Genomic DNA, 20,262 nt, shown 5'->3' with positions numbered 1-20,262 from the left:
TTGGGCAAAATGAAGAGCACTTTCATGCAGTTACTGGTTATTCAGACATCAGAGGATTTGTAAACAGTGCATCAGTCACTTTCTTAACTGATACGCTGCTAAAAGAGCCTAAGATTGGAAATTAATGAATGGTGATAGAGCCTGTCTATATATAGGTCAGACTGTGACATTCAGCATATCCTGATCACAGCTTTGTATATGAACTGTAGCCTTTGAAGGCATGTACTTCTGTGGATATATGTGGGTTGGTGGGTCAATAACTGGTTTGGTAAGTACATCGCTAGCGCCACCTCATCTTCCTGGCATCACCTATTCCCCAAATTCTACTGTCTCCTTTTGAAATATTTGAAATAAAAGATAGCCTCACTGGAAGTCCAACATATTTACAATTTAAATGGCAGAAGTAAATATGGTGTCAAAACATTTAACAGAAATTTAAAGAAAATGAAATGAGGCTTAAAATAAAACACAGGAATAAAATGCCAATGTCTTAATAGTGCAAGCCCAAGATTCTAAATCTACAAATTATAGTTTGTTCTTAAATCCAAATTTATTTCAGAAGAGAGAGTGAGCCAAGTGAGTCTGAATGGCTAATTTGCATGGTTGTGATCACAGTGCTAGCAGGAAAATTCAGGGCAATTGATTATTCAATGATATTTTGACATTAAAGTGAAGCTGTTGACTAATTTTAGCGGACACTCCGTGATGAGAGGTACGTGTAAAACACTCCTAATGTTCAGTTTGCACCAATGCTCGATTTAGCAGGCACATCTCCATCCCAAGTTTGTGCCCTACTAGTCTATCTAAACTTTTAACAACTTTTTGACTGACAAATGGTTAACTACAATCTTTAAAAAATTATTTCTGTCACAGAGAGGGTACAGGTAAGGGAAGAGGCCGAGGATGTCCCAATAATAGAGGGAGTAGGGGGCGTGAGTATGGTTGGTGGCGTTACGGCAAATAGGGTCCAGGTGAAGGCTGGGATGAAAGCGCTTTATCTGAATGCACGAAGCATTCGGAATAAAGTGGATGAGCTGGTGGCGCAGATCGACACAAATGGATACGATCTGGTGGCCATTACAGAGACGTGGCTGCAGGGTGACAGGGACTGGGAGCTGAATGTACAAGGCTATCAAGTGTTTAGGAAGGATAGGCAGGAGGAAAGAGGGGGGGCGTAGCTCTGCTGATTAAGGATAGCATCACGGTGGTAGCAAGGGATGATATTGGAGCCAAGGAGCAGAGGGTGGAATCGTTGTGGGTGGAGATTAGGAACAGCAAAGGGAGGAAGACGCTGGTGGGTGTCGTCTATAGGCCCCCGAATAATGATCTGGAGGTGGGGCGGGCTGTTAATGTGCAAATAAGTGCGGCGTGCAGGAATGGGACGGCCGTAGTTATGGGGGATTTCAATCTGCATATTGATTGGTCGACCCATGTTGGACGCGGGGGCTCAAGGAAGAGTTCTTGGAATGCTGCCAGGATAGTTTCTTGGAACAGTATGTGTTGGAGCCGACGAGGGAGCGAGCTATCTTGGATCTGGTGCTATGTAATGAGGCGGGTAGAATTAGGGACCTTGTGGTGAAGGATCCTCTTGGGGAGAGTGATCATTGTATGGTGGAGTTTCTGGTGCAGATGGAGGAGGAGAAAGTGGGTTCCCAGACACGCGTCCTTTGTTTGAATAGAGGGGAGTACGGTAGGATGAGAGAAGAATTGGCGAATGTGGACTGGAGGAGCGCGTTGGAGGGAGGGTCTGTTGAGGAGCAGTGGAGGATCTTTAAGGAGATCTTTCTTGGTGCTCAGCAGAAATTTATTCCGATGGTCAAAAAGGATAGTAGGAGGAGAGGTAATAAGCCATGGATAACGAAGGAGGTGAAGGAAAGTGTTAAATTAAAAGCGGAGGAATTTAGAGTAGCTAAGAGTAGTGGGCGAGAAGAGGATTGGGAGAGGTTTAAATGTCAACAAAGATTGACAAAGAAGTTGATAAAGAAGGGTAGGAGAAACTATGAAGCTGGGCTAGCGCTTAATATAAAAAAGGATAGCAAGAGTTTTTATAAATATATAAAAAGGAAGAGGCTGGCTAGGGTGAACGTTGGTCCTTTAGAGGATGAGAAAGGGGACCTAGTGGTAGGGGATGGGGATATGGCTAAGGTATTGAATAACTTTTTTGTTTCTGTCTTCACGGAGGAGGACGTGAATAATTTGCCGGGTGTTAGCGATGGAAAGGTGGTACGACTGGAGGGTCTTAATGACATTACTGTTACTAGAGAGGCGGTGCTCGACAGACTGGAGGGGCTGATTGTGGACAAGTCCCCAGGACCGGATGGAATGCATCCCAGGGTTCTGAAAGAAATGGCGGAGGTGATAGTGGATGCCTTGGTGGTTATTTTCCAGACGTCGCTGGATTCCGGGGAAGTGCCGGATGATTGGAAAATGGCTAATGTTATGCCGTTGTTTAAGAAGGGTGCCAGGCAAAAGGCGGGGAATTATAGGCTGGTTAGTTTAACGTCTGTGGTAGGTAAAATGTTAGAATCTGTCATTAAGGAGGAAATTACGAGGCATCTTGAAGGGAATTGCTTGATAGAGCAGACGCAGCACGGTTTCATTAAAGGGAAGTCGTGTCTGACAAATTTACTGGAATTCTATGAGGATGTGTCTAGGGCGGTGGATAGAGGAGAGCCGGTGGATGTGGTCTTTCTAGATTTTCAGAAGGCGTTTGACAAAGTACCTCACAAGAGGTTATTGCAGAAGGTCGAGGGACATGGAGTTGGGGGTAGGGTGTTAGCATGGATAGAGGATTGGTTGTCAAATAGGAGGCAGAGAGTGGGGGTCAACGGGTGCTATTCGGATTGGCGGATGGTGACTAGTGGAGTGCCCCAGGGGTCGGTGCTGGGGCCTCAGCTTTTTACCATTTATATAGATGATCTGGAGGAGGGAACCGAGTGTAGGGTGTCGAAATTTGCTGATGACACCAAGATTGGGGGAATGGCAAATTGTGCGGAGGGTGTGGAGAGTCTGCAGAAGGATCTAGATAGGCTGGGCGAATGGGCCAGGAAATGGCAAATGGAATTTAATGTTGGCAAGTGTGAGGTGGTCCACTTTGGTAGGAAGAATGGTAGGAAGGACTATTACTTACGGGGCGAAAAACTGCAGCAGGCGACGGTGCAGAGGGACCTCGGGGTCCTTGTGCATGAGTCGCAAAAACCCAGCTTGCAGGTGCAGCAGGTGGTCAGGAAGGCGAATGGGATGCTGGCCTTCATAGCGAGGGGGATTGAATATAAAAGTAGGGAGGTCTTGCTGCAGCTGTATAGGGCATTGGTGAGGCCGCAGCTGGAGTACTGTGTGCAGTTTTGGGCGCCGCACCTGCGCAAAGATATTTTGGCCTTGGAGGGAGTGCAGAGGAGGTTTACTAGGCTGATACCAGAGTTGAGGGGGTTGAGCTATGCGGAGAGGCTGAATAAACTAGGCTTGTACTCGTTAGAGTTTAGAAGAATGAGGGGAGATCTCATTGAGACGTATAAGATGATGAATGGGATGGATAGGATAGAGGTGGAGAGACTCTTCCCGCTCAAAAAAGACAGTAGGACTAGGGGGCACAGCCTCAAGATAAAAGGGGGGCGGTTTAGAACGGAGTTGAGGAGGAACTTCTTCACTCAAAGGGTGGTGAATCTCTGGAATTCTCTGCCCGTTGAAGTGGTGGAGGCTGCCTCGCTAAATATTTTTAAGACGCGGGTTGATGGGTTTTTGATAAGAGAGGGGATTAAGGGTGATGGGGAGAGGGCGGGAAAGTGGAACTGAGCAGCGACAGATCAGCCATGATCTTATTGAATGGCGGGGCAGGCTCGAAGGGCTAGATGGCCTACTCCTGCTCCTATTTCTTATGTTCTTATTGCAACACTCCCTGCTCTCCCACTCTCCAATGGTGCTATTCCTTTGGTCATTTAAGCTCTTTAGTTCAATGTTCTGTTTCCAAACTCTTTCACTTCTCTAATACCCTTTAATGCCTAAAACGCACCTCTTTGACTATGGTCACCCCTCCTAATATCTCTTTCTTTTTCACATCAATCACTGTCTCAGTTCACCTCTGAAAATGCTTGAGAATGATTTTCTATTCTATACCATTTAAAATTCGAGTACTTGATCTGTCCAAACAACTGGACCTTTGCTTCAACACCCATGATTTGCATAACCACAATTCAGATAGTACCCAATCCTTGACTGTATTGACCTTTCGCTCATGACAGAGTCAAGGAAGTCACGAGCCTAAGTTGGATATCCTTGCTGTCCAAGGAGCGAGGAACTTCAGTTATGTAGATAAATTGGAGACATTTAGGCTGTTTTCCTTGGAGGACAGAAAGTTGAGAGAGCATTTGATAGACAGAAATTAATCCTTTAGATGTAAATATTGAGAACTAGTGGGCACAGATTTAAGGTAATTGGCAAAAGAAGCAATGGTGACATGAAGAAAACTTCCTTCATGCAGCAAGTGGTTAGGATCTGGAATGCTCTCCCTGAAAACGTAGTGGTGGCTAGTTTAATTGAGAATTTTGAATGGGTGTAATAAGTCTTCAGAGGTAGAAGTCCCTCCACCAAAATTCCTTTATTTATAATTCCATCAGCAATACACAGAGAGCTATCAGTCAGCAGTCTACCTTCAGGAGTCCCAGAAGAACTGACACTCCTGGTTAAATACAAGGAAAAGATGTCTTATTGGCCCATCAATTGACTCCTTAATCAGGGAGTTCATATTCCAGGAGGCCAACCTTCTGGCATGATTGAAGTCATTGCAATGGAACTTGGATCATTATTCAAAAATAAATTGAAATACTACAGGACAAAGGCAGGGAATGGGTACGGGTCACTGTTCTTTTGGAGGACCAGCACTGACATGACTGGCCTAATGCTCACCTGTGATTCTAAGTGAATTTTGAACAATATAATAAGTTAGGTATTGCCATACAATCTTTTTACCTTACTTCTACAAGTGTGGAGTCTCATTCTTAAAGAATTTAATTATTGTTGGAAGTTTTTATTAAATTTAAACTTTAAAATATTTTTCTCTCTCTCTTTCTAAATTCTATATTTTTTCTCCTTATTTTGTTTTCTATACATGATATTACATTTAATTAAATATTCTAATTTATACTTCCTATTTTGGACTCCGCATTCTCTGTGCAGCTTATTCAGTCTAAGTAATTCAAGAGACACTTTTGTTTGTTTTACAAAGTAACCATGAATTGCCATGAAAAGCTCCTATAATGTCACAGGACAGTTGTAAGCATAATGAACAGTAAGTGCTGTGCCTTTGCTGTTGAATATAAAATCTTGCCAGCTTATCTTTCTGATTGTTTCTCTGGTGAATCACAAGCTGCACAGGCAGATCTCCTCAGGCACATTCAGGTAGATGTAATTTGCTCTGCATACAAGGGTAGTTGGCTAAGGATGGGTATGGTGCAATTACCTCAGAATATAAACACATCTCTCTCTCTCTGATGCCTCTTTAAATCCTCCCATAAACTCTGTAAACAGGGAGTTGTACTCATTAAGACTCATGTCCAGAATTGGGTTGCACCAACTTAAAAATACAGCTTGTAAAAAGTCACAAGTAAAAGTGGCAAATATATCTCAAATGAAAACAATGGCAAATAGTGACGATGTCAAGAAAATTAATCAAGTGTTAAAGAAAGTGAACTGCAAAATTTACAGTAAACCTCATCTATAATTAACGCAAGTGTTATTTTATAAAAGTATTTCAGATGCACATGGCTGTTTCCCTGTCACTTGTACTTGGGGAATGCTTAATCCCTGGATGAAGAACACAGAATAAGCAGAGAGAAAGGTATGCCATGTAAATAATACATGAGGGGGAATGAGGAGGCCTGGTCATCCTACATCATTCTCCTCCTATGTTGTCAGTAGAAGGGATATTTTGAGGGATACCTAAAAGTAAAATTGTTGTAATCCGGGATAACTATATACTGCTCTCCCCTTTGGGGAGGAAGGTGGCAACTGGTATTAATTTAACCCAAGGATTACCACAGCTGCAAGGTTGAGAAGGTGGGCCTTCATGAATAACCTTAGTCAGTACAGGAATTGAACCAGCACTGTTGGCGTTGCTCTTCATCACTAACTAGCTGTCCAGCCAACTGAGCCTGGAAATAGTCTGAACATACAAATATTGTCCAGTAATATGCAGTATAAAGAAACATGACTTGACAATTTTCATAACAAATCTATGCAAAAAGCATTATACCTGTGCAACCGTTGCAATTTTGTACATTCCATATGCATATAATTCAATAAATCCAGAATCTCCTCCAACAACAAGGGTATTCAGCCTGGTGGGACAAGAACAGAAAATTTTAAAGTTACCATTCATCGTCTTCAATAATGTACATACTTGGCTAAAAGTTAAGCTTTTTTTTAGAACAAATTGTTAGGCATGAGTAATATTTGAGGGATTGAAATCCATGCACATTGAGCAACTGTTATCTTAAAACATGAAAACGTTTATCAATTAATGGTAGGCAGCAAAACCAGAGCCTACATTCTTTTCTTGGATGCAATGAGGGCAAAACCATACTTAATCACCAAATTGCACTTTTAAATCTACAAATAAATATGTATCTCACACTTTAATTATTCAATGTCATTTGGCAGAGAACATGGGCCTCCCAGAAGCATCTCTTCATTGCAACCCGTGAAAGAGAAAAATACCAGCAAAAGAAAATGTGACAAAAATGTACAGCATCCAAACGAATTGGTAGATATGACATAATATCAGGAAATTAAAAAGACTGGCTGTACCAGGTATTAAAGCATAGGCTGGCTTAAAAGATGGGATTGGCAAAACGCAGCTTCCGATGACTCAATAACGTTGGTAGCGTCTGTTGTTTTTGCAGACATTCCACCTCTGGATGGATTCATTACTGACAGTATTTCTTATCTCAAACAGTTTTGTAGGACACCATATGGAGCATGGTACCAGACGATATTGCGAATAAAGTGTAAATAATCTAATAGCATTGGTGGTATAAATACAATATCTGGAAATTATTACCATAGTAACTTTTGTTTACACTTTTTGCTGGAGTGTTTGATCTAAAAAACATGACAAGTACATTGTTTCACTATTCCTCAAAAACCAGGATCGACTTTCACATGAGATATGTGTAAATGTGTAAAACATCTTTTGGCCAAAGATTGGAGGTCAATTTTTACATGATATTGACTAGTATTCGAGCACAAATAATTTTTAAAAGAATTGACATCACAGCAGTTCACTTGAATGACACTCCTGTCACTGGACCCCTCTTCTCTCTTCTACCCTCCCATCATCAGCAGCCATTTCCAGAAGTTTGTTGGATACAGTAGTCAAGTGGTTATGATACAGGACTAGCAACCCAGATGTACTACGTTCAAAAATTCTGAAAATTGAGTTCACTAAAATTTGGCAAATATTGGGTTTGCACCAGAAAATGCCCATGAACTTGACATAAAAAATAATTTACTAATGTTCTTCAAGATAGGACATTTGACACTCCAACAAGTCTAGCCTGCATGTGATGTAGTCCCACATAATATGGTTGACTCTTCATGTCTTTAGAACTTGCAAGTATCATCTGTATTCCAAGAACAAATACAATTTACAAATACAAATACAAATACAATTTACAATAAGATGCACTTCCGCAACTTAATTCAACCTCCTCCCTGCAATAGCTTTATAATTCTTTCATGGTTCATGAGAGTCCCTGGTAAGCCCAGCATCTGCTGCCCATTCCTATCTGCCCTCAAGATGGTGGTAGTGAACAGCCTTCTTGGATGACATGTTCATGGTCATTTTCTGGTACAAGTGCATTTTTTGCCAAATTTTAATGAATCAAATTTTAAGTTTGCCATTGTGAAATATTTTGAACTCAGGTCATTTGGATTGAAGTTCACGTGGTGCAGATATAAGCAATGCCAATTTAAGACATTAAGGAAATGCACTGCAATTGAATAATTTCTGAGATTGAAATTTTGTTATTGCTATTAAATGATGCATCAAATAAAATGCAATAGCAGTTTGGTAATGTTCTTTTCAGCAGCCAAACTACACATCTTTCTATGAATGGAGAGATAAAAAAATACCTTTTGTCGCCTAATAGCTTTGTGACTTCATCTGATTTTTCTTCACTAGAAAAAGAGAAGGTGCACATTAGTGGCTTGGGAAACAGCTGAAGTTATTTCTAAAAACTATGGATTTCAACAACATACTACATACGGACATACCTGAAAATCTTTGCAGAGGTATTGTAACTGAAAAAGAAAAAACAAATATATGTGCATTAGAAATATATATTGAAGATCATGAGTGCAATATTGCCAATTAAAATAATTTTACAATTATAAAAAGCTATTTAAGTAACATAAGAATACAAGGGAGGGATGAAATTAAAGGTTAGTCTGAAAATAAAAAAAAACAGGAAGCCTCTTCCCCACTCTGTTATTTTAATACCACAGGTTAACATTAAAAATAACTTTTATGGTTATGTTTTAAGCAGTCAGCGTGCTTGTCTGTAACTAATATATCTCAAAATCGAATAGACAGATTTCAACAAATCGAGTACACAGATAGGGTATGGCCAAAGGTAAAACTGATTAGTGTTTCAATCCCAGTAGAGGAACCAAAATTTAAATAACAAAGATTACTGAATGACTCCAAATTAATAAAATTTCAATTGTTGTACGTGCTGCACATGAATTAAAGGTAATTAGCAATCACAAGATCCCCTCCATAAAAAGTAAATTTCAGTTTAGATTGTCAATATGCATCTTTTGCGGGCACAAGCTTACGTTTTATCCCAAAGAAATGTGGCACTAGTTACAAAATTCTAAAATATGATGTTCTTTATTCATGCAGATCAGTTATGAGTCCTATCCAATGACAGCTTTCACTGCTGAGTTTCATAGGTATAACAATTGTCAGCAATTATGTTCCACGAATCCTCTCTCCCTTGGTCATGACAATGGGTGCAGATCCTGATCCTGGAATTTTTTGAAAAATCCCTTAACGTAGGAAGATGGGATGAAGTATTTGTTTAAGTGAATGTTGAGGGTTATTTTGACAATTGTGAATTGTTTTAAATATTGTGCATTCATTGTCTCAGCTACTGTGGTTGAATTTGTAACTGCTGCGAGCAGTGCTTTCAGAAAAAGTTGTTGGATGTGGTTGGCCTGAGGCCTCTTCAGTGAGATGCAAGCTCTAAACAAAAAGATTTTTTCCCAGCTTTTTAGTTACATCAGGCATGGAAAAACCTCAAGAATGAGCTGAGGAATTATAATAACATTGAGTTAGCAAAGCGCGGCAGAGGTATGCAGTGCATTGACATCCTCTTTACTTTAGCAATGACTTTGGCAAGGCCTTTGACAAGATACCGCATGGATGGTAGGTTGTTGCTTTAAGTTAAATCTCACACGATCCAGGGTTAGGTATCTAAACGGATGGGTGTGAAGAGTTATTTTTCAAACTGGAGGCCTGTGACCAGTGGTGTGCCTCAGGGATCAGTGCTGGGCCCATTGTTATTTGTCATTTATATTAATGATTTGGGTGAGAATATAGGGGGCATGGTTAGTGAGTTTGCAGATGACACCAAGATTGATAGCATGGTGGACAGTGAGGAAGGTTATCTCCAATTGCAGCGGGATCTTGATCAACTGGGCCAGTGGGCTGACGAACGGCAGATGGAGTTTAATTTAAACAAATGCGAGGTGATGCATTTTGGTAGATTGAACCAGGGTAGAACTTACTCAGTTAATGGTAGGGCGTTGGGGAGAATTACAGAACAAAGAGATCTAAGGGTACATGTTCGTAGCTCCTTGAAAGTGGAGTCACAGGTGGACAGAGTGGTGAAGAAGGCATTCAGCATGCTTGGTTTCGTCAGTCAGAGCACTGAATATAAGAGTTGGGACGTCTTGTTGAAGTTGTACAAGACATTGGTAAGGCCACACTTGGAATAGAGTGCGCAATTCTGGTCACCTTATTATAGTAAGGATATTATTAAACTTGAAAAGTGCAAAAAAGATTTACTAGGATGTTACCAGGACTTGATGGATTGAGTTATAAGGAGAGGCTGAATAGACTGGACTTTTTTCTCTGGAGCATAGGAGGCTGAGGGGTGACCTCAGAGGTCTATAAAATAATGAGAGGCATAGACAAGGCAGATAGTCAATATCTTTTCCCAAAGATAGGGGTGTCTAAAACTAGAGGGCATAGGTTTAAGCTGACAGGGGAGAGATACAAAAGTTTCCAGAGGGGCAATTTTTTCACACAGAGGGTGGAGAGTGTCTAGAACAAGCTGCCAGAGATAATAGTAGAGGCGGGTACAATTTTATCTTTTAAAAAGCATTTAGATAGTTACATGGGTAAAATGGGTATAGAGGAATATGGGCCAAATGCGGGCAATTGGGATTAGCTTAGGGGTTTTTAAAAAAAATAAGGGCGGCATGAACAAGTTGGGCCAAAGAGCTTATTTCCATGCTGTAAACTTCTATGACTCTATGATATGTTTAAAATTGGAATTATAAAGACATTTTGATTCCTATGAAAATGGAGCAGCCTTTCAACAATAAAGTTAGAACTTAATTGTTAAAAGCAAATTGGATTTTACTAAATAAACTGAGTCTCTGATGAAGGAAAAAAAGAGTATTGATGAAGGTAATGCCACTGATGTTGTGTATATGAACTTTCAAAAGGCACCAAAAAAACACCAAATAATAGATATTAGCAAAATTGAAACCTAGGAAGTGAAGAGGCATTAGCAATATGGATACAAATTGAATAAAGAAAGGAAAATAGAGAATAGTGGTCGACAGTTTCTTTCAGAGGGCAGAGAAGTGTGCAATGATGTCTCCTGGGAATCAGTGTTGGACCACTATGCTTTTTGATAATGTCAACTATGTCTTTAACGTAACAAAACATCTCAACACACTCACTAAGATCTTATAAAACAAATGATAGCAAGTCACATAAGGACATTTTTGGGGCAAAAAGATCAAAGCTTCATCAAAGAGATCAATTTTAAGGGCTGTATAAAGGAAGCAAGAGAAGCAGAAAGCTGAAAAAGTTTAGGAATGGAATTTAAGAGCTTAGGGCTTCGGCAGCTAAAGGCAGTGCCAGTAAAGGTGCAGCCTTGAAAATTGGAAATGCTCAAGAAGCCAGAATTGGATGAGTATAGATAATGCAAAGAATGATAGATTTGAGGAAATTATGGAAAAGGACAATCCCGGTCATTAAGGGATTTGAAAACAAAGATGAACATTTAAAAATTGAGGCATTGCTTAACCTGCAGCCAGCATGGATTAGAAAGCACTGGGGTGATGCAAGAACAGAATTTGGTGGGAGTTAAGACAGGGTTGCAGCAATGTTAATGACCTCAAGTTTACGAACAGTAGAATATGGGGAGCTGGCCAAAAATGAAGTGGAGTAGTCAAGTCTAGCAGTGACAAAGACATCGGCAATGATAATATGCATATACAGATCTTTGAAGGTGGCAGAACAAGTTGAGAAAGCTGTTAAGAAGCATACAGAACTCAAGGCCTTATAAACACAGAAACAGAGCTCAAAAACAAGCAATTTATGCTAATCCTTTATGAACTGTTGGCCAATCTCCAGTTGGAGAACTGTGTCTGATTCTGGACACTACACTTTAGGAAGGATGTCAAGGTCTACGAGAGGATGAGCAAGGGATTTAACGTGGAGAGAGTAGGGAAGCTGGTATTGTTCTTAGAATGTAGAAGGTTAAGGATTGATTTAGTCAAGGTACTTCAAATCATGACATGTTTTGATTGTGTAACTGAGTAAATAAGGAGAAACTGCTTCCAATGGCAGAAGGTTTGGCTACTGAAGAATATAAATTTAAGTCAACTGGCAAGAAACAGAGTGGAAACAACAATCCAAGGAGGACAGCTGGCAGCCAGGAATCTGCTGAGTCCAATTCAGATGGTGAGCCTCTGGACTTGGTTCTATCTAAACTTGGAGCTACGACGACAAGCTCAGGATCATCAAGGAGGGCTGTCAGTTGCACTCCTCAGACCGCAAGGCATCATGGAGGGGTCCGTCCGCTTTCAAACAGAGGCAACAGCACCAGCATATCAATACATCAAGGCCAGCACTGGCAGGGTGGCAGCTACCATAGAGAACTTGGACCAGGATACCGGTCCTGCACTGCTGTTGGAGCAGCACTCCCTCACTGAGGCACTTACTGGCATACTTCAGTGTCAATATGAAAGAGATCAGTGAATCTCAAACTCACCTGAGGTGTTCCTTCCGCTCAAGGAGTCAGCCAGAGGTTCTTGGGCATCATTTGGAGGAGGGTTAACAGAGCCTAGGTGACTGCGGGAATGCCGCACCCATCTGAATCTCCTCTTCCTGTGAGTCTTCTCCACAGTCTGAGGAGGGTGCTACTGACTCACTGCAGTACCTGAAAGTGGGTTGGGGCTCTCCAGGTCTTCCAGAGGACACCCTAATCACTGGCAGCACAGAGTCAAGAGGTTTCCTCCACCTCCTCTGTGGATGTCGGAACAGCACCAAGGTGTACTGGTAGCGTCAGGATAGTTAAGAAGATAAATTTATAAAGCATGGGTATGGGAGTTAATCAGTTGCATATGATATTCACAATTGTTATGTTGTAATTCCTCAGCTCATTCTTGAGGTCTTTCCATGCCTGATGTAACTAAAAAGCTGACAAAAAAAAAATCTTTTTGTTCAGAGCTTGCATCTCACTGAAGAGGCTTCAGGCCAAGCCACATCCAACAACCTTCTCTGAAAGCACTGCTCACATTTAGACAGCAGTTACAAATTCAATTACAGTAGCTGAGACAATGAATGCACAATATTTAAAACAGCTCACAATATTCAAAATAACCCACAACATTCACTTAAACAATCACTTTATCCCATCTCCCTATGTTAATGGATTTTTCAAAAAATTCCAGGATCGGGATCTGCACCCATTGTCATGACCCAAGGGAGAGAGGATTCCTGGAACATGATTGCTGATAATTGTTATATCTATGAAACTCAGTAATGAAAGCTGACGTTGGATAGGACTCACGACTGATCCGCATGAATAAAGAACAGCATATTTTAGAATTTTGTAACCAGTGCCACATTTGTGTGGGATAAGCATTAGAACATAGAACATAGAACACTACAGCACAAACAGGCCCTTCAGCCCACGAGTTGCGCCGATCACATCAACACCTACCAACCTACAGACCTATCTATAACCCTCAATCTCATTAAACCCCATATACTCATCCAGAAGTCTTTTAAAAGACCCCAGCGAGTTCGCCTCCACCACCACTGACGGCAGCCGATTCCATTCACTCACCACCCTCTGAGTGAAAAACTTACCCCTAACATCACTTCTGAACTTCCCTCCCTGCACCTTAAATCTGTGTCCTCTCGTAGCAACCATTTCAACCCGGGGAAATAGCCTCTGAGAGTCCACCCTATCTATTCCTCTCAACATTTTGTAAACTTCTATCAGGTCGCCTCTCAACCTTCATCTCTCCAGAAGGTCAGGGGACATGGAGTTGGGGGTAGGGTGTTAGCATGGATAGAGGATTGGTTGTCAAATAGGAGGCAGAGAGTGGGGGTCAATGGGTGCTATTCGGATTGGCGGTTGGTGACTAGTGGGGTGCCCCAGGGGTCGGTGCTGGGGCCTCAGCTATTTACCATTTATATAGATGATCTGGAGGAGGGAACCGAGTGCAGGGTGTCGAAATTTGCTGATGACACCAAGATTGGGGGAAAGGCAAATTGTGCGGAGGGTGTGGAGAGTCTGCAGAAGGATCTAGATAGGCTGGGCGAATGGGCCAGGAAATGGCAAATGGAATTTAATGTTGGCAAGTGTGAGGTGGTCCACTTTGGTAGGAAGAATGGTAGGAAGGACTATTACTTACGGGGCGAAAAACTGCAGCAGGCGACGGTGCAGTGGGACCTCGGGGTCCTTGTGCATGAGTCGCAAAAACCCAGCTTGCAGGTGCAGCAGGTGGTCAGGAAGGCGAATGGGATGCTGGCCTTCATAGCGAGGGGGATTGAATATAAAAGTAGGGAGGTCTTGCTGCAGCTGTATAGGGCATTGGTGAGGCCGCAGCTGGAGTACTGTGTGCAGTTTTGGGCGCCGCACCTGCGCAAGGATATTTTGGCCCTGGAGGGAGTGCAGAGGAGGTTTACTAGGCTGATACCGGAGTTGAGGGGATTGAGCTATGAGGAGAGGCTGAATAAACTAGGCTTGTACTCGTTAGAGTTTAGAAGAATGAGGGGAGATCTCATTGAGACGTATAAGATGATGAATGGGATGGATAGGATAGAGGTGGAGAGACTCTTCCCGCTCAAAAAAGACAGTAGGACTAGGGGGCACAGCCTCAAGATAAAGGGGAGGCGGTTTAGAACGGAGTTGAGGAGGAACTTCTTCACTCAAAGGGTGGTGAATCTCTGGAATTCTCTGCCCGTTGAAGTGGTGGAGGCTGCCTCGCTAAATATTTTTAAGAAGCGGGTTGATGGGTTTTTGATAAGAGAGGGGATTAAGGGTTATGGGGAGAGGGCGGGAAAGTGGAACTGAGCCACGACAGATCAGCCATGATCTTATTGAATGGCGGGGCAGGCTCGAAGGGCTAGATGGCCTACTCCTGCTCCTATTTCTTATGTTCTTATGAAAAGAGTCCCAGCTCCCTCAACCTAACTTCATAAGGCATGCCTCCCAGTCCAGGCAACATCCTTGTAAATCTCCTCTGTACCCTCTCAATAGCTTCTACATCTTTCCTATAGTGAGGCGACCAGAACTGCGCACAATACTCTAAATGAGGCCTGACAAGGGTCTTATAAAGTTGCAGCATTACCTCCCGACTCCTAAACTCAATCCCTCGATTAACGAAGGCCAGTACACCATACGCCTTCTTGACCACCTCCTCCACCTGCGAGGCCGATTTAAGAGTCCTGTGGACCCGGACCCCAAGATCCTTCTGCTCTTCAACACTACTCAGACTTCTGCCCTTGATAGTGTACTCGTTCATCCCGTTGGTTCTGCCAAAATGGACGACTACACATTTATACGCGTTGAAGTCCATCTGCCACTTCTCCGCCCAGTCCTGCATCCTATCTATGTCCTGCTGCAACTTTTGCCATCCTTCCAGACCATCCACAACACCACCGACCTTAGTGTCATCAGCGAACTTACTTACCCATCCCTCCACTTCCTCATCCAGGTCATTTATGAAAATGACAAACAACAAGGGTCCCAGAACAGATCCTTGAGACACTCCGCTGGTGACTGACCTCCATTCAGAAAAAGCCCCATCCACAACCACTCTCTGTCTTCTGCAGGCAAGCCAGTTCTGAATCCACAAGGCCAAAGGCCCTTGGATCCCATGCCCTCTCACCTTTTCAAGAAGTCTTGCATGGGGGACCTTATCAAACGCCTTGCTGAAGTCCATGTACACTACGTCCACGGCACTTCCTTCGTCAATGTGTTCAGTCACATTATCGAAGAACTCAACTAGGCTTGGAAGGCACGACGTGCCCTTGACAAATCCATGCTGACTATTCCTGATCATGTCAAACCTCTCCAAATGTTCGTAAATCTTGTCCCTCAGAAGCCTCTCCATCAGCTTACCAACCACTGAGGTCAGACTCACCAGTTGGTAATTTCCCGGGCTATCTCTGTTCCCTTTCTTGAAAATAGGAACTACATCCACAATCCTCCAAAACCTCTCCCGTCTCCATTGACGACGCAAAGATCATCGCCAGGGGCTCTGCAATCTCTTCCCTCGCCTCCCACAGTATCCTGGGGTACATCCCATCTGGTCCAGGCGACTTATCTACCTTGATAGAATTCAAAAGTTCCAACACATCCTCCTCCTTAATATTCACGTACTCAATCTTTTCCATCTGCTGCAAATCCATAACAAAATCTCCCAGATCAGCTTCCACTGTGAATACTGAGGCGAAGTACTCGTTAAGCACCTCTGCCATTTCTTCTGGTTCCACACAAACCTTTCCCCCCTCACCTTTTATAGGTCCTATCCCTTCTCTTCTTATCCTCTTACCTTTCACATATTTATAGAAGGCCTTGGGATTCTCCTTAATCTTACCCGCCAAGGTCTTCTCATGACCCCTTCTGGCTCTCCTAATTTCCCTTTTAAGTTCCTTCCTACAGTCCTTATACTCCTCAAGATCTTTAACCTCTCCTAATTCCCTGAACCTCTTGTACACCTTCCTTTTCCTCCTGACTAGGTTCAACACAACCTTTGTGCACCACGGTTCCCGCGACCTACCAAAACCCCCTTGTCTCATTGGAACGTTGTCATTCAGAGCTCCAGACACACATTCCTTGAATATCCTTCCTTCGGTACTTTTCCCTAAGAACGCCTCCTTCCAGTTTATTTGTCCAAGTAACTTCCTGACTTCTTCGTATCTCTCCTTACCCCAGACAAACACCTTCCTAGCCTGCCTGATCCTATCTCGTTCCAATGCAATTGTGAAGGAGATAGAATTATGGTCACCATTTCCAAGATGCTCTCCTACCGAAAGATCCATCACCTGCCCTGGTTCATTCACCAGTACCAGGTCAAGTACAGCCTCTCCCCTCGTAGGCTTATCCACATACTGTGTCAGGAAACCTTCCTGAACACACCTAACAAACTCCTCCCCATCCAAACCCCTTACCCTAGGGATATTCCAGTCAAATTAGCTTGTGAGTGCATAAGATTCATCTTTCGTGTACTATCTAAACTGAAATTTACATTTTATGGAGGGGATCTTGTGATTGCTAGTTACCTGTAATTTATGTACAGCACATACAACAATTAGAATCTTATTAATCTGGAGTCATTCAGTAATCTTTGTTATGTAAGTTTGGGTTCCTCCAGTGGGATTGTAACACTAATCAGTTCTTCCTTGGGCCATACGCTGTGTACTAAGATTTGTCGAAATCCATCTGTTTGTTTTTAAGATACATTAGTTACAGACAAGCATGCTAACTGCTGAAAACACAACCATAAAAATAATTTTTTAAAGTTAAATAAACTCCCAAGAATGTTGCCTTCTCTATGTTCCTTGTTATGATGATCAGTTTGTGTCATTCAGATGTGAAATCTTGGCTCCTGCACAAGAAGAAGACAAGTGTTTCAATTCACAGCCTCTTCCCTCTGCAGTGAGTAACCTTCAGAGCAAAGTGACTGTCCAGCTTCACAGTCATTCAACACATCAGTGATGCCTGCACTTTGATGTGGCTTGTCATTGCTGCCAGAAAGTCATGGGGAGGCACCACAAGTTTCATGATTTTCTCTGGCATGCTCTCAACAACTTTGAGGTGGGGATGATGTCCCATCTCTTCAGTACGTGTCTGGTGATGGCATAGTCCTGAAGGGGACAGATGATGAAGGCCATCAAAGCATCAGATGCTATTAAAGTCCCTGTTCAGAGTACAAATTAGTAACCCTCAGTTAGACATTCACAGATGCAATATGAAGGTCTATGGATATGACTATTAGGGCTTCCACTGTCTCCATGACATGAACTGGATCACAGAAGGATGTCAGGAGTATCATGGTACTAGTCATTGACAAAACCTGCAGACAAAATTTGAGCAACCTCTGTTGCGCGGGTTCCACCCTTCTCAATGTTAGTCTTATTCTACTGTCAACATGATCTCAAGGCAGCCAGCAATTCAGCCAAAAACAGGCTGAACAGTCCGCAACATTGAAGAATTCTCACATGCAACAAACCAGGAAGTAAAAAATATTTCTTTCATTCGCTTACATTTTTACAGGCAGTGAAATAACGTTTGCAGCATGGGGATAAGTTAGAAGCTAAGCTTCTAAGCAAATTTTATTGTTTCTTTTTTAAACTAAAAGCCAGTGGAATTATCAATGTAGAAATCTGACATCCACAAATATAAAATTAGTTTTTCAGAGCCAGAGAGCTTATATAGCAGTAGTTATCACTTAGTACATCATTAAACTCTTAATTACAACTCACTTAGTACATAATTTTAGCTGATTTTTTTTACTCAGAGTAAAGTGAGAAGTTCACGCAGTTCAAGTGATTTCTAAAGAGTTGCTGTCTGCACTGCAACAGTGAAATATAGAAAATAAGTGTAGGGGCAAGCCATTCAGCCCTTCAAGTCTGTACCACCATTCAATCTGGTCATGCACTTGCAGTATCCCACTCCCACTTTCTTTCCATACTCGTCGATCCCTTTAGCCACTTTAACAGTGCGTCCTGTGAACGAGCAGTGAGTCACTGGCCGCAACTTCTGAATGACTGTGTTGAACTGCAATGTGTAGATGGCAAAAGTTGCTGTCAGTTTCATAGTTGTAATGATGGCAAATACCAATGGTTTTGCCAGGACTACAACTGCAAGATCTGGGTCAATGGCATTTCACTGGTCTCGTTTTAATCACATCTCATTAAATTTACCTTTTTGGTAGTGCAGGCAACTTGGGCAAGAAAAGGCTTCCTTCTTCATCGAGTAAGCTGCTTGAGGTAGTAGCACTGGAAAGAGTTAAGAACAGTAGATGTGAAACAATAACCTGAAATAGCTGCACATCTTCAGCCATATTTGTTTTCCCCTCATCTTTAAAGTCTTTGGAAGCATACAGTTAATTCCATATATATCTTATTAGCATCTCCGTATCAGTTCTGCCCAACAGAACATGTGATTTGTTCATTTGTGTTAATGTCTTGGGGTTATATTTTACTGGGGTAAAAACTAATTACACTCATCATGGAGAAAAGTTTCCTCTGTGCATTACATATAAAGCCATTTATAAATCAATCACAGGAAGGTGAGTGAGTGAAGAGATACGATAGCGAAGATTTTTGCTGCAATTATGATAACAAGTCATATGACTCCGGAATGCAAAGCTGCAATGGATGTCATCTCTGACATAAAACTTCACTGACCCTTTTCCAATAAGAGTTGAAAGTATGCTGAATGTATAAAATAAGCATAGAAACAAGGTGCAGGAGTAGGCCATTCAACCTTTCGAGCCTGCATCACCATTCAATATGATCATGGCTGATCATGCATTTTCAGCATCCCACTCCTGCTTTCTCTCCTTTCCCCTCGATCCCTTTAGCCACAAGGGCCACGTCCAGCTCCCTCTTGACCATTTTTAACAAAGTGGCCTCAACAGCTTTCTGTGGTAGAGAATTCCACAGGTTTACAACTCTTGAGGGAAGAAGTCCTTCCTCATCTCAGTCCTGAATGGCTTACCCCTTATTCTTAGATTGTGACCCCTAGTTCCGGACTTCCCCAACATTGGGAACATTCTTCCCGTATCTAGCCTGTCCAGTCTCATCAGGATTTTATATGTTTCTATGAGATCCCCTCTCATTCTTCTAAATTCCCACATATGTCAGTCCTGTCATTCCAGGAATCAGTCTGGTGAATGTTTGCTGGATTCCCTCAATAGCAAGAATATACTTCCTCAGACTAGGAGACCAAAACTGTACACAATACTCAAGGTGTGGCCTCACCAAGGCCCTGTATAAACATAGCAAAACATCTTTATTCCTTTACTCAAATCCTCTTGCTATGAAGGCCAGCATGCCATTCACTTTCCTCACTGCCTGCTGTATCTGCTTGACAACCATCAGAGACTGTTCCACCATGACACCCAGGTCATGCTGCACTTCCCCTTTTCCTAAATTGCCACCATTCAGATAATAACCTTCCTTCCTGTTTTTGCCACCAAAGTGGATAACCTCACATTTATCCACATTATATTGAATTTGCCAAGTATTTGCCCATTCAGCCAGTCTGTCCAAGTCATCCTGCAGCCTCTTAGCATCCTCCTCACAGTACGTACTGCCACCCAGTTCAGTGTCATCTGCAAATTTGGAGACATTGCATTCAATTCCTTTGTCCAAAACATTAATGTATATTGTGAATAGCTGCAGTCCCAGCACTGAACCCTGCGGTGTCCTACTAATTACTGTCACTCTGAAAAAGACAATTTATTCCCACTCTGCTTCCTGTCTGCCAACCAGTTCTCTATCCACATCAATACATTACCCCTAATACCATGAGCTTTAATTTTGCTCACTAATCTCGTGTAGGATCTTGTCAAAAGCCTTTTGAAAATACAGATACATAAGATGTACTGGTTCATCCTTGTCCACTCTATCGGTCACATCCTCAAAAAATTCCAGAAGATTTGTCACGCATGATTTTCCTTTAGTGAATCCATGCTGACTTGGGCTGATCCTGTCAC

The 20,262-nt window shown here is 42.2% G+C and overlaps 1 protein-coding gene across 3 annotated transcripts in view; it reads right to left on the bottom strand.

The window, feature by feature from the left end:
* Nucleotides 1-20,262, bottom strand: part of anapc4 (anaphase promoting complex subunit 4) — a 98,827-nt gene that overhangs the window by 64,650 nt on the left and 13,915 nt on the right. For all 3 annotated transcript variants that reach the window (XM_080189285.1, XM_080189295.1, XM_080189276.1), the window contains exons 5-8: nt 18,464-18,538; nt 8,269-8,295; nt 8,128-8,172; nt 6,248-6,332 (exon numbers count right to left, since the gene is read on the bottom strand). In XM_080189285.1, the coding sequence (XP_080045411.1) occupies nt 6,248-6,332; nt 8,128-8,172; nt 8,269-8,295; nt 18,464-18,538 (232 nt within the window). The remainder of the gene's footprint in view (nt 1-6,247; nt 6,333-8,127; nt 8,173-8,268; nt 8,296-18,463; nt 18,539-20,262) is intronic.

Source organism: Carcharhinus amblyrhynchos, chromosome 1 (genome assembly GCF_965287045.1).
Source record: "Carcharhinus amblyrhynchos chromosome 1, sCarAmb.v2.hapA, whole genome shotgun sequence".
Lineage (NCBI taxonomy): Eukaryota > Metazoa > Chordata > Chondrichthyes > Carcharhiniformes > Carcharhinidae > Carcharhinus > Carcharhinus amblyrhynchos.
The sequence above is the reverse complement of the archived record's forward strand: the minus strand, read 5'-3'. Positions and strand labels throughout refer to the sequence as shown.